This window comes from Vicugna pacos, chromosome 29, assembly GCF_048564905.1.
Source record: "Vicugna pacos chromosome 29, VicPac4, whole genome shotgun sequence".
In the NCBI taxonomy this organism is placed as follows: Eukaryota; Metazoa; Chordata; class Mammalia; order Artiodactyla; family Camelidae; genus Vicugna; species Vicugna pacos.
In genome coordinates, this window is record NC_133015.1 from 14,891,495 (window position 1) to 14,904,307 (window position 12,813).

General features: G+C 56.2%; 1 protein-coding gene across 1 annotated transcript in view; it reads left to right on the plus strand.

Annotated features, from left to right (window-relative positions):
* The window catches only part of LOC140690249 (uncharacterized), a 22,237-nt gene extending 9,661 nt beyond the window's left edge, over nt 1–12,576 (plus strand). Inside the window, exons 4-18 of the mRNA XM_072951843.1 lie at nt 581–658; nt 1,411–1,561; nt 2,092–2,156; nt 2,901–2,978; nt 3,731–3,881; nt 4,412–4,476; nt 5,221–5,298; nt 6,051–6,201; nt 6,732–6,796; nt 7,541–7,618; nt 8,371–8,521; nt 9,052–9,116; nt 9,862–9,939; nt 10,759–10,860; nt 12,416–12,576. Coding sequence (XP_072807944.1) covers nt 581–658; nt 1,411–1,561; nt 2,092–2,156; nt 2,901–2,978; nt 3,731–3,881; nt 4,412–4,476; nt 5,221–5,298; nt 6,051–6,201; nt 6,732–6,796; nt 7,541–7,618; nt 8,371–8,521; nt 9,052–9,116; nt 9,862–9,939; nt 10,759–10,839 — 1,335 coding nt within the window. The 3' untranslated portion in view covers nt 10,840–10,860; nt 12,416–12,576. The remainder of the gene's footprint in view (nt 1–580; nt 659–1,410; nt 1,562–2,091; nt 2,157–2,900; nt 2,979–3,730; nt 3,882–4,411; nt 4,477–5,220; nt 5,299–6,050; nt 6,202–6,731; nt 6,797–7,540; nt 7,619–8,370; nt 8,522–9,051; nt 9,117–9,861; nt 9,940–10,758; nt 10,861–12,415) is intronic.
* The last annotated feature ends 237 nt before the right edge of the window (nt 12,577–12,813 follow it).

Sequence of the window (12,813 nt, forward strand, 5' to 3'; positions counted from 1 at the left end):
GTCTCCCCTCAGCCCCAGTCACCTTGGGTGGTGCCTGCAGAAGCCACGGGGGAGTGCTTGGAAGCCGAGGAGCGCAGACTTTGAGTGTGTGTTTCTCGAAATAGCACGAGGAGGGTGAGCCCTCGCTCCACACTGACTTCTTCTGGCTCGGCTGACTCCTTTTTGACCTCGTTCTCTTGGGGTTGCTCCTGGGTCATTGGGACAGATTCCTATTGTCATCCTTCGACTGGTTTCCTGGCTGAGGCTAGGGGACTCTCCTGGTTAGAATGTCCGTTGAAGTCCTCGTAAGTGAGAAATGAGCAAAGCCCTCCCTCCAGCTTTATGCCGTGTGCTTTGTGCAAGTTTGAGTCGTCTTGCGGGTAGTAAATGTCAACCCATCACGGTCTGTCCTCGGGAGGTCAACGTGCCTTGCACGCTCCCTCCAGTTGCACGCTGGGTAGAGAAGCCCGACTCTCAGAGGTGTTGCATTTGTAGAAGGAAACAGAGGCTGGAATTGAAAAAGCCAGCAGTGAAAATGCCTGTTTCCTTGCAGGGGGGTTCTGTTTGGCACAAAACCCCTGACTTTGTGTTCTCCACCCAGAGCCAGGTCGGTCGTCCCCCGGAAGCTCTCAGTCATCCTCCTACGTGTCATCACACACCGTGGGGTTTTCCGCATGAGGCAAGTAAAATCCCTTTGGTTTTTAGCTGTGGGATTTGAGATGTCCCACTTCACTTTCCCATAGGAAAAACGTAGTGTGTGTCGCGGAGCGAATTTGATGTTGAGACTTCCCTGAGAATAAGGATGATTGTGGCGGAGCCTAAGTACCTTCTGAGGACGGCACCGTCCCCTCAGGAGCACTCCGCTGGCTCCCCCAGAGCCCTTTGCGCCCAAGCGCAGCCCCTGCAGGGCGCATGAGGGCCCTTTGTGAGGTGGGAGCAGAGAGGGCCTGGCAGGGTCCTGGAGGCAGAGCGATGACCCAGGTGCGGCTCTGCTTCCACGTGTGGAGACTAGCTGCTGCCGTGCTTTCTTTCTCCGTGTTCCCTGTCGACGCAGAGCAAGGTTCCGTGGAGCTGGGGAAGGTGGCGGGGAGGGTCGTCCTGCACAGAGAGGCTGCCTGTGGGGAAGGCGCTACTTCGTCAGCGTGCTGGAACCTGTGTGTGCATCGTCTCGGGCAGGCCCCTTGGCTTCCTCCACGTAGAGACACGGGCGGTCACTTGTGGCGACGGGGTTTTATCCCCTTGTCCTCCTGTGCGGCCCAGGCCGCAGGCAGGCCCCGGAGGGCTGTGTGGAGTGTGTGGCGTGTGCTACTCTCTGGGCACCCGGTGGAGGGGAGGGTGCCCGGTGCCGAAAGCTGCTGCGTTAGGGTTCAGCTTTCGTCGGTGTTGGTGCTTTTGTCTGTCATCGACCCAGCTCTCCCTTGCATGTTGCAGGTGATGCACGACCCTCGACACATCGGTTATGTCTTTGGAGCGCCCCTCGTGCCCTGCCCCACATGCAGCCTGACGCCCCAGTGGTCTCCTCAATGTGGGCCACCCTTGTACCACGCGCAGCGTCCCCAACCACAAGCAGCTGCGCCACCTGGTAAGATGAAAGCACATTCCTCTCTTTCTTCCTTGAGTCACTGCAGAAGAACGGCAGATCTCTCTTCAGGGCTTCCCAGTGCATTATCAACCCTGACTGGGCTCATTGCCATGTCCGTGTAGTCCCTTAGCAGACACACTAGGTGGCCGTCGTTCCCTGTCGTGACCTGGGGAGGAGGCGTCTCTTATAGAGTGAAAAAGAGTCTTCCGACGGAAGGCAGAAATGCCAGTTTTGCCCACGGGTTTACAACCTGGACCACATTCTGGGCTCCCTGAACAAGCTCGCCCGTATCATTTCCCCCAGCGAGTGGTGCCCGGACCTCCCACCAGCTGATGATCAGCTATGGAAACAGCTCAACCCGTGGCCTGTGATCTCTTCCTCAACGGTCCCGAGACCTGTCTCCCACTCGGTGTGATCTGGGAGCGAGTGTGATAGGGTGAAGGAAGGCTCAAAGGTTTTGTTTTGCTGGAGCGAAGTGTACGCGGGAGGGCCTAATCCTCCATCCTTTCTGTGGTTTTTCCCCGATTCAGCTCGCGGTGCGGCTCCAGTGCAGCCCGGCAGCGCCTGCCAAAGTGAAGGGACCACGGAGGCCCAGGTAAATGGGGTTGGTCATTCTCGGTTGGAAGCGTGTCTGGGAAATGTGCCCTTTTTGTTTTCCCAGCAGCCTCTCCTGTCCTCGTCCCCAGATTGTGTGTTCTGCGACGGGTCTGGCGTGCCATTACTTTCCAAATTCAAACTCTTGCCCAGGAGCCAGTGGCCGTCTCCCCTCAGCCCCAGTCACCTTGGGTGGTGCCTGCAGAAGCCACGGGGGAGTGCTTGGAAGCCGAGGAGCGCAGACTTTGAGTGTGTGTTTCTCGAAATAGCACGAGGAGGGTGAGCCCTCGCTCCACACTGACTTCTTCTGGCTCGGCTGACTCCTTTTTGACCTCGTTCTCTTGGGGTTGCTCCTGGGTCATTGGGACAGATTCCTATTGTCATCCTTCGACTGGTTTCCTGGCTGAGGCTAGGGGACTCTCCTGGTTAGAATGTCCGTTGAAGTCCTCGTAAGTGAGAAATGAGCAAAGCCCTCCCTCCAGCTTTATGCCGTGTGCTTTGTGCAAGTTTGAGTCGTCTTGCGGGTAGTAAATGTCAACCCATCACGGTCTGTCCTCGGGAGGTCAACGTGCCTTGCACGCTCCCTCCAGTTGCACGCTGGGTAGAGAAGCCCGACTCTCAGAGGTGTTGCATTTGTAGAAGGAAACAGAGGCTGGAATTGAAAAAGCCAGCAGTGAAAATGCCTGTTTCCTTGCAGGGGGGTTCTGTTTGGCACAAAACCCCTGACTTTGTGTTCTCCACCCAGAGCCAGGTCGGTCGTCCCCCGGAAGCTCTCAGTCATCCTCCTACGTGTCATCACACACCGTGGGGTTTTCCGCATGAGGCAAGTAAAATCCCTTTGGTTTTTAGCTGTGGGATTTGAGATGTCCCACTTCACTTTCCCATAGGAAAAACGTAGTGTGTGTCGCGGAGCGAATTTGATGTTGAGACTTCCCTGAGAATAAGGATGATTGTGGCGGAGCCTAAGTACCTTCTGAGGACGGCACCGTCCCCTCAGGAGCACTCCGCTGGCTCCCCCAGAGCCCTTTGCGCCCAAGCGCAGCCCCTGCAGGGCGCATGAGGGCCCTTTGTGAGGTGGGAGCAGAGAGGGCCTGGCAGGGTCCTGGAGGCAGAGCGATGACCCAGGTGCGGCTCTGCTTCCACGTGTGGAGACTAGCTGCTGCCGTGCTTTCTTTCTCCGTGTTCCCTGTCGACGCAGAGCAAGGTTCCGTGGAGCTGGGGAAGGTGGCGGGGAGGGTCGTCCTGCACAGAGAGGCTGCCTGTGGGGAAGGCGCTACTTCGTCAGCGTGCTGGAACCTGTGTGTGCATCGTCTCGGGCAGGCCCCTTGGCTTCCTCCACGTAGAGACACGGGCGGTCACTTGTGGCGACGGGGTTTTATCCCCTTGTCCTCCTGTGCGGCCCAGGCCGCAGGCAGGCCCCGGAGGGCTGTGTGGAGTGTGTGGCGTGTGCTGCTCTCTGGGCACCCGGTGGAGGGGAGGGTGCCCGGTGCCGAAAGCTGCTGCGTTAGGGTTCAGCTTTCGTCGGTGTTGGTGCTTTTGTCTGTCATCGACCCAGCTCTCCCTTGCATTTTGCAGGTGATGCACGACCCTCGACGCGTTGTTTATTTCTTTGGAGCATTCCTCGTGCCCTGCCCCACATGCAGCCTGATGCCCCAGTGGTCTCCTCAATGTGGGCCACCCTTGTACCACGCGCAGCGTCCCCAACCACAAGCAGCTGCGCCACCTGGTAAGATGAAAGCACATTCCTCTCTTTCTTCCTTGAGTCACTGCAGAAGAACGGCAGATCTCTCTTCAGGGCTTCCCAGTGCATTATCAACCCTGACTGGGCTCATTGCCATGTCCGTGTAGTCCCTTAGCAGACACACTAGGTGGCCGTCGTTCCCTGTCGTGACCTGGGGAGGAGGCGTCTCTTATAGAGTGAAAAAGAGTCTTCCGACGGAAGGCAGAAATGCCAGTTTTGCCCACGGGTTTACAACCTGGACCACATTCTGGGCTCCCTGAACAAGCTCGCCCGTATCATTTCCCCCAGCGAGTGGTGCCCGGACCTCCCACCAGCTGATGATCAGCTATGGAAACAGCTCAACCCGTGGCCTGTGATCTCTTCCTCAACGGTCCCGAGACCTGTCTCCCACTCGGTGTGATCTGGGAGCGAGTGTGATAGGGTGAAGGAAGGCTCAAAGGTTTTGTTTTGCTGGAGCGAAGTGTACGCGGGAGGGCCTAATCCTCCATCCTTTCTGTGGTTTTTCCCCGATTCAGCACGCGGTGCGGCTCCAGTGCAGCCCGGCAGTGCCTGCCAAAGTGAAGGGACCACGGAGGCCCAGGTAAATGGGGTTGGTCGTTCTCGGTTGGAAGCGTGTCTGGGAAATGTGCCCTTTTTGTTTTCCCAGCAGCCTCTCCTGTCCTCGTCCCCAGATTGTGTGTTCTGAGACGGGTCTGGCGTGCCATTACTTTCCAAATTCAAACTCTTGCCCAGGAGCCAGTGGCCGTCTCCCCTCAGCCCCAGTCACCTTGGGTGGTGCCTGCAGAAGCCACGGGGGAGTGCTTGGAAGCCGAGGAGCGCAGACTTTGAGTGTGTGTTTCTCGAAATAGCACGAGGAGGGTGAGCCCTCGCTCCACACTGACTTCTTCTGGCTCGGCTGACTCCTTTTTGACCTCGTTCTCTTGGGGTTGCTCCTGGGTCATTGGGACAGATTCCTATTGTCATCCTTCGACTGGTTTCCTGGCTGAGGCTAGGGGACTCTCCTGGTTAGAATGTCCGTTGAAGTCCTCGTAAGTGAGAAATGAGCAAAGCCCTCCCTCCAGCTTTATGCCGTGTGCTTTGTGCAAGTTTGAGTCGTCTTGCGGGTAGTAAATGTCAACCCATCACGGTCTGTCCTCGGGAGGTCAACGTGCCTTGCACGCTCCCTCCAGTTGCACGCTGGGTAGAGAAGCCCGACTCTCAGAGGTGTTGCATTTGTAGAAGGAAACAGAGGCTGGAATTGAAAAAGCCAGCAGTGAAAATGCCTGTTTCCTTGCAGGGGGGTTCTGTTTGGCACAAAACCCCTGACTTTGTGTTCTCCACCCAGAGCCAGGTCGGTCGTCCCCCGGAAGCTCTCAGTCATCCTCCTACGTGTCATCACACACCGTGGGGTTTTCCGCATGAGGCAAGTAAAATCCCTTTGGTTTTTAGCTGTGGGATTTGAGATGTCCCACTTCACTTTCCCATAGGAAAAACGTAGTGTGTGTCGCGGAGCGAATTTGATGTTGAGACTTCCCTGAGAATAAGGATGATTGTGGCGGAGCCTAAGTACCTTCTGAGGACGGCACCGTCCCCTCAGGAGCACTCCGCTGGCTCCCCCAGAGCCCTTTGCGCCCAAGCGCAGCCCCTGCAGGGCGCATGAGGGCCCTTTGTGAGGTGGGAGCAGAGAGGGCCTGGCAGGGTCCTGGAGGCAGAGCGATGACCCAGGTGCGGCTCTGCTTCCACGTGTGGAGACTAGCTGCTGCCGTGCTTTCTTTCTCCGTGTTCCCTGTCGACGCAGAGCAAGGTTCCGTGGAGCTGGGGAAGGTGGCGGGGAGGGTCGTCCTGCACAGAGAGGCTGCCTGTGGGGAAGGCGCTACTTCGTCAGCGTGCTGGAACCTGTGTGTGCATCGTCTCGGGCAGGCCCCTTGGCTTCCTCCACGTAGAGACACGGGCGGTCACTTGTGGCGACGGGGTTTTATCCCCTTGTCCTCCTGTGCGGCCCAGGCCGCAGGCAGGCCCCGGAGGGCTGTGTGGAGTGTGTGGCGTGTGCTACTCTCTGGGCACCCGGTGGAGGGGAGGGTGCCCGGTGCCGAAAGCTGCTGCGTTAGGGTTCAGCTTTCGTCGGTGTTGGTGCTTTTGTCTGTCATCGACCCAGCTCTCCCTTGCATGTTGCAGGTGATGCACGACCCTCGACACATCGGTTATGTCTTTGGAGCGCCCCTCGTGCCCTGCCCCACATGCAGCCTGACGCCCCAGTGGTCTCCTCAATGTGGGCCACCCTTGTACCACGCGCAGCGTCCCCAACCACAAGCAGCTGCGCCACCTGGTAAGATGAAAGCACATTCCTCTCTTTCTTCCTTGAGTCACTGCAGAAGAACGGCAGATCTCTCTTCAGGGCTTCCCAGTGCATTATCAACCCTGACTGGGCTCATTGCCATGTCCGTGTAGTCCCTTAGCAGACACACTAGGTGGCCGTCGTTCCCTGTCGTGACCTGGGGAGGAGGCGTCTCTTATAGAGTGAAAAAGAGTCTTCCGACGGAAGGCAGAAATGCCAGTTTTGCCCACGGGTTTACAACCTGGACCACATTCTGGGCTCCCTGAACAAGCTCGCCCGTATCATTTCCCCCAGCGAGTGGTGCCCGGACCTCCCACCAGCTGATGATCAGCTATGGAAACAGCTCAACCCGTGGCCTGTGATCTCTTCCTCAACGGTCCCGAGACCTGTCTCCCACTCGGTGTGATCTGGGAGCGAGTGTGATAGGGTGAAGGAAGGCTCAAAGGTTTTGTTTTGCTGGAGCGAAGTGTACGCGGGAGGGCCTAATCCTCCATCCTTTCTGTGGTTTTTCCCCGATTCAGCTCGCGGTGCGGCTCCAGTGCAGCCCGGCAGCGCCTGCCAAAGTGAAGGGACCACGGAGGCCCAGGTAAATGGGGTTGGTCATTCTCGGTTGGAAGCGTGTCTGGGAAATGTGCCCTTTTTGTTTTCCCAGCAGCCTCTCCTGTCCTCGTCCCCAGATTGTGTGTTCTGCGACGGGTCTGGCGTGCCATTACTTTCCAAATTCAAACTCTTGCCCAGGAGCCAGTGGCCGTCTCCCCTCAGCCCCAGTCACCTTGGGTGGTGCCTGCAGAAGCCACGGGGGAGTGCTTGGAAGCCGAGGAGCGCAGACTTTGAGTGTGTGTTTCTCGAAATAGCACGAGGAGGGTGAGCCCTCGCTCCACACTGACTTCTTCTGGCTCGGCTGACTCCTTTTTGACCTCGTTCTCTTGGGGTTGCTCCTGGGTCATTGGGACAGATTCCTATTGTCATCCTTCGACTGGTTTCCTGGCTGAGGCTAGGGGACTCTCCTGGTTAGAATGTCCGTTGAAGTCCTCGTAAGTGAGAAATGAGCAAAGCCCTCCCTCCAGCTTTATGCCGTGTGCTTTGTGCAAGTTTGAGTCGTCTTGCGGGTAGTAAATGTCAACCCATCACGGTCTGTCCTCGGGAGGTCAACGTGCCTTGCACGCTCCCTCCAGTTGCACGCTGGGTAGAGAAGCCCGACTCTCAGAGGTGTTGCATTTGTAGAAGGAAACAGAGGCTGGAATTGAAAAAGCCAGCAGTGAAAATGCCTGTTTCCTTGCAGGGGGGTTCTGTTTGGCACAAAACCCCTGACTTTGTGTTCTCCACCCAGAGCCAGGTCGGTCGTCCCCCGGAAGCTCTCAGTCATCCTCCTACGTGTCATCACACACCGTGGGGTTTTCCGCATGAGGCAAGTAAAATCCCTTTGGTTTTTAGCTGTGGGATTTGAGATGTCCCACTTCACTTTCCCATAGGAAAAACGTAGTGTGTGTCGCGGAGCGAATTTGATGTTGAGACTTCCCTGAGAATAAGGATGATTGTGGCGGAGCCTAAGTACCTTCTGAGGACGGCACCGTCCCCTCAGGAGCACTCCGCTGGCTCCCCCAGAGCCCTTTGCGCCCAAGCGCAGCCCCTGCAGGGCGCATGAGGGCCCTTTGTGAGGTGGGAGCAGAGAGGGCCTGGCAGGGTCCTGGAGGCAGAGCGATGACCCAGGTGCGGCTCTGCTTCCACGTGTGGAGACTAGCTGCTGCCGTGCTTTCTTTCTCCGTGTTCCCTGTCGACGCAGAGCAAGGTTCCGTGGAGCTGGGGAAGGTGGCGGGGAGGGTCGTCCTGCACAGAGAGGCTGCCTGTGGGGAAGGCGCTACTTCGTCAGCGTGCTGGAACCTGTGTGTGCATCGTCTCGGGCAGGCCCCTTGGCTTCCTCCACGTAGAGACACGGGCGGTCACTTGTGGCGACGGGGTTTTATCCCCTTGTCCTCCTGTGCGGCCCAGGCCGCAGGCAGGCCCCGGAGGGCTGTGTGGAGTGTGTGGCGTGTGCTGCTCTCTGGGCACCCGGTGGAGGGGAGGGTGCCCGGTGCCGAAAGCTGCTGCGTTAGGGTTCAGCTTTCGTCGGTGTTGGTGCTTTTGTCTGTCATCGACCCAGCTCTCCCTTGCATTTTGCAGGTGATGCACGACCCTCGACGCGTTGTTTATTTCTTTGGAGCATTCCTCGTGCCCTGCCCCACATGCAGCCTGATGCCCCAGTGGTCTCCTCAATGTGGGCCACCCTTGTACCACGCGCAGCGTCCCCAACCACAAGCAGCTGCGCCACCTGGTAAGATGAAAGCACATTCCTCTCTTTCTTCCTTGAGTCACTGCAGAAGAACGGCAGATCTCTCTTCAGGGCTTCCCAGTGCATTATCAACCCTGACTGGGCTCATTGCCATGTCCGTGTAGTCCCTTAGCAGACACACTAGGTGGCCGTCGTTCCCTGTCGTGACCTGGGGAGGAGGCGTCTCTTATAGAGTGAAAAAGAGTCTTCCGACGGAAGGCAGAAATGCCAGTTTTGCCCACGGGTTTACAACCTGGACCACATTCTGGGCTCCCTGAACAAGCTCGCCCGTATCATTTCCCCCAGCGAGTGGTGCCCGGACCTCCCACCAGCTGATGATCAGCTATGGAAACAGCTCAACCCGTGGCCTGTGATCTCTTCCTCAACGGTCCCGAGACCTGTCTCCCACTCGGTGTGATCTGGGAGCGAGTGTGATAGGGTGAAGGAAGGCTCAAAGGTTTTGTTTTGCTGGAGCGAAGTGTACGCGGGAGGGCCTAATCCTCCATCCTTTCTGTGGTTTTTCCCCGATTCAGCACGCGGTGCGGCTCCAGTGCAGCCCGGCAGCGCCTGCCAAAGTGAAGGGACCACGGAGGCCCAGGTAAATGGGGTTGGTCGTTCTCGGTTGGAAGCGTGTCTGGGAAATGTGCCCTTTTTGTTTTCCCAGCAGCCTCTCCTGTCCTCGTCCCCAGATTGTGTGTTCTGAGACGGGTCTGGCGTGCCATTACTTTCCAAATTCAAACTCTTGCCCAGGAGCCAGTGGCCGTCTCCCCTCAGCCCCAGTCACCTTGGGTGGTGCCTGCAGAAGCCACGGGGGAGTGCTTGGAAGCCGAGGAGCGCAGACTTTGAGTGTGTGTTTCTCGAAATAGCACGAGGAGGGTGAGCCCTCGCTCCACACTGACTTCTTCTGGCTCGGCTGACTCCTTTTTGACCTCGTTCTCTTGGGGTTGCTCCTGGGTCATTGGGACAGATTCCTATTGTCATCCTTCGACTGGTTTCCTGGCTGAGGCTAGGGGACTCTCCTGGTTAGAATGTCCGTTGAAGTCCTCGTAAGTGAGAAATGAGCAAAGCCCTCCCTCCAGCTTTTATGCCATGTGCTTTGTGCAAGTTTGAGTCGTCTTGCGGGTAGTAAATGTCAACCCATCACGGTCTGTCCTCGGGAGGTCAACGTGCCTTGCACGCTCCCTCCAGTTGCACGCTGGGTAGAGAAGCCCGACTCTCAGAGGTGTTGCATTTGTAGAAGGAAACAGAGGCTGGAATTGAAAAAGCCAGCAGTGAAAATGCCTGTTTCCTTGCAGGGGGGTTCTGTTTGGCACAAAACCCCTGACTTTGTGTTCTCCACCCAGAGCCAGGTCGGTCGTCCCCCGGAAGCTCTCAGTCATCCTCCTACGTGTCATCACACACCGTGGGGTTTTCCGCATGAGGCAAGTAAAATCCCTTTGGTTTTAGCTGTGGGATTTGAGATGTCCCACTTCACTTTCCCATAGGAAAAACGTAGTGTGTGTCGCGTAGTGAAGTTAATGTTGAGACTTCCCTGAGAATAAGGATGATTGTGGCGGAGCCTAAGTACCTTCTGTGGACAGCACTGTCCCCTGAGGAACACTCTGCCTGATCTCCCGCAGGAGTCCGTGAAGGACAGCTCCCCAGAGCCTTTTGCGCCCAAGCGTAGCCGCTGCCGGGCGCAGGGGGGTCCTTTGTGAGTTGGGAGCAGAGAGGGCCTGGCAGGGTCCTGCAGGCAGAGCGATCACCCAGGTGCGGCGGCTGTGCTTCCACGTGTGGAGACGAGCTGTTGACGTGCTTTCTTTCTCCGTGTTCTCTGTCGACGCAGAGCAAGGTTCCGTGGAGCTGGGGAAGGTGGCAGGGAGGGTCGTCCTGCACAGAAAGGCTGCCTGTGGGGAAGGCGCTTCTTGGTCAGCGTGCTGGAAGCTGTGTGTGCATCGTCTCGGGCAGGCCCCTTGGCTTCCTCCACGTAGAGACACGGGCGGTCACTTGTGGTGACGGGGTTTTATCCCTTTGTCCTCCTGTGCAGCCCAGGCCGCAGGCAGGCCCCGGAGGGCTGTGTGGAGTGTGTCATGCTATGCTGCTCTCTGGGCACCCGGTGGAGGGAAGGGCGCACAGTGCCGACAGCTGCTGCATTGTCGTTCAGCTTCTGTCGATGTTAGTCCTTTTGTCTTTTCATCCAACACACTTCTGTCTCCTGTCTGCAGTTCACTGTGGATGCTAGTGCACCCCTTTATTTCCAGGGACCATGTTGCGTGTCCGTCTCCACGGATAAGCTGTCATTGTCCTCGGACCCTTGCACACCTCCTCCTGGACAAGACTAGTTGCCTTTTGGGCCCGGTAAGGTGAGATCATGTTCTTCTGCTCCCTTGTCGAGTCTTTGTAGAAAGGGTAATGTCACTCCAGGGCCTCGTGATGCCTGCGGGAAGCTGACTTGGGATTTTGTGACGTTTGTCTAGCTTCCTAGCACACACACTTGATGGATTGTATCATTTCTCCATCCTGATGTTGGAAGCGGGTGTCTCTTTCATAGAACAAAAGAGACTTTTGACAGACTATCAAATGAATTTCAAGTCCCAGTTTGGCAGATGTGCCTCTTGCATGGACCATGTGCTGTGCTCTGTGAGGGGTGAAGCACACCCCTAACTTCAGGAGCTCACGGGGTTGCCTCGAGGGGTGAGGGAGAGAGACATTCACAACAGACAGCTTGTCACCATAGCAGATGTGCCCGTGCAGGGCCTCAGAGTGCAGAAGAGGGACACGTGAGCCACCAGGAGTGAATAGGAGGGTGTGGAGGGGAAGAAAGAAATTGAGGGGCTGCCCAGTGGGCGTTTGTTGGGTTCACTCAGGTGGAGCTGGAACGTCACTCCCGGCAGGGCGGGCAGTTCAGGCGGGCCGTGTGAATGCAGCGTGAGGTCCACTCAGAGCCACGTGTGTGTGCAGGGGACTCAGTGCAGCCATGCACGTATCCCCTTCAGAACCCACTGCCTCCAGAAAGCCCTCAGTTCACAACCTCATGTAAAGACAGTTGTTCTCTTGGGTTTCTGAAAGTTACGGGTCTGGATGAAAGAACCCTCTGGATATCAGAGAAACTGAAATTTAGCTTGGTTTTTTCAGGATATTTTGTGTGACTGAAGTTTTCTTTTGCCCCAGTGATTTGAAAAGTGCAGGCAGGATTTAAATCAGCTGAGCAGGTGCCTTTCCCTTCAGCATGAGTCAGGTTCTTTGGGGGAATTCAGGGGTGATTGGGGGACCCCCTGCAGGACCCCTCTCCCCACACCCCTGCTCCCTCTACGCCCACTGTCAGCATGGCATCTCCTCATTTATGTCACAAGATCCAGTTTCTGATTCTTTGCTTGAATTCCTGCAGTTCATCCCCTAACACCAAGACTCAGTGGGGCTCCCACAGGGTCTCAGCGTTGTTGTCTGTGAGCCGGGGGGTAACGCTGGTCCCTGGCTTCATTGTGAGGAGGGCCGGGTCAAGCACACACAGTTTTTTGAAAAATGACTGGGACATATTTCTCACTCAGCATTCTCATAGTTTAAAAGAAAGTGCACACAGAATCATCAAAAGAGACCTCAGGAAGTACATTAAATTAAACTGAAGATGTAAGAGCTCAGGCCCAGAGCTTACCATTCTCTGCTTTAAAGATAAGGCGAAGGGTTCCTTTCTTCTACTAAATCTCAGGTCCTAGTGGCTAAAGAAGGAAATATAATGAGAATTTGCACATTTTGAGATCTGTGTCTGAGATGTGAAAACAATTATTTTCATTCTGTATAGACACAGAGATGTGCACACAGACTACAGTGTCCGTCAGAGTCCATACATACATTAGAGAAGACAAAATCGGGAAAAAATAAGGTCCTATTAAAATAAATAAAACTCCTTCTGCCTTACAGCACAGTCAGTTTGAAAACTGAAGAGGCTCCTGAGCTGTGGCAGTGATGTTTCTAGAGAAGACATCGGAGGTGCATTACGGCCCAAATGTTTCCCTGCTTTATCCTGCCCCCTCTGCTGTTGTCTCTCCTATTGTCACCCCTAATGAAATCTGTCAAAGTTCTCTCTGTGTCAGTGTCTGTTTCCTGGAGGACCACTGGTCACACCCTCTCGAGGGCACACAGAGTGAGTCACAGGCACACAACTTACAAACCAGCAGGAACTAGGATGACAGGGCAGATGCAAGGTCACCCCGGTGGGGCAGCAGTGACCACAGGGGCCCCGGGGCTCCTCCTGGGGCGGTGGGCACAGCCTATTTCTAGATCCAGTGATGGCTGTGCTGCTGCTTCAGTCTGTAAAC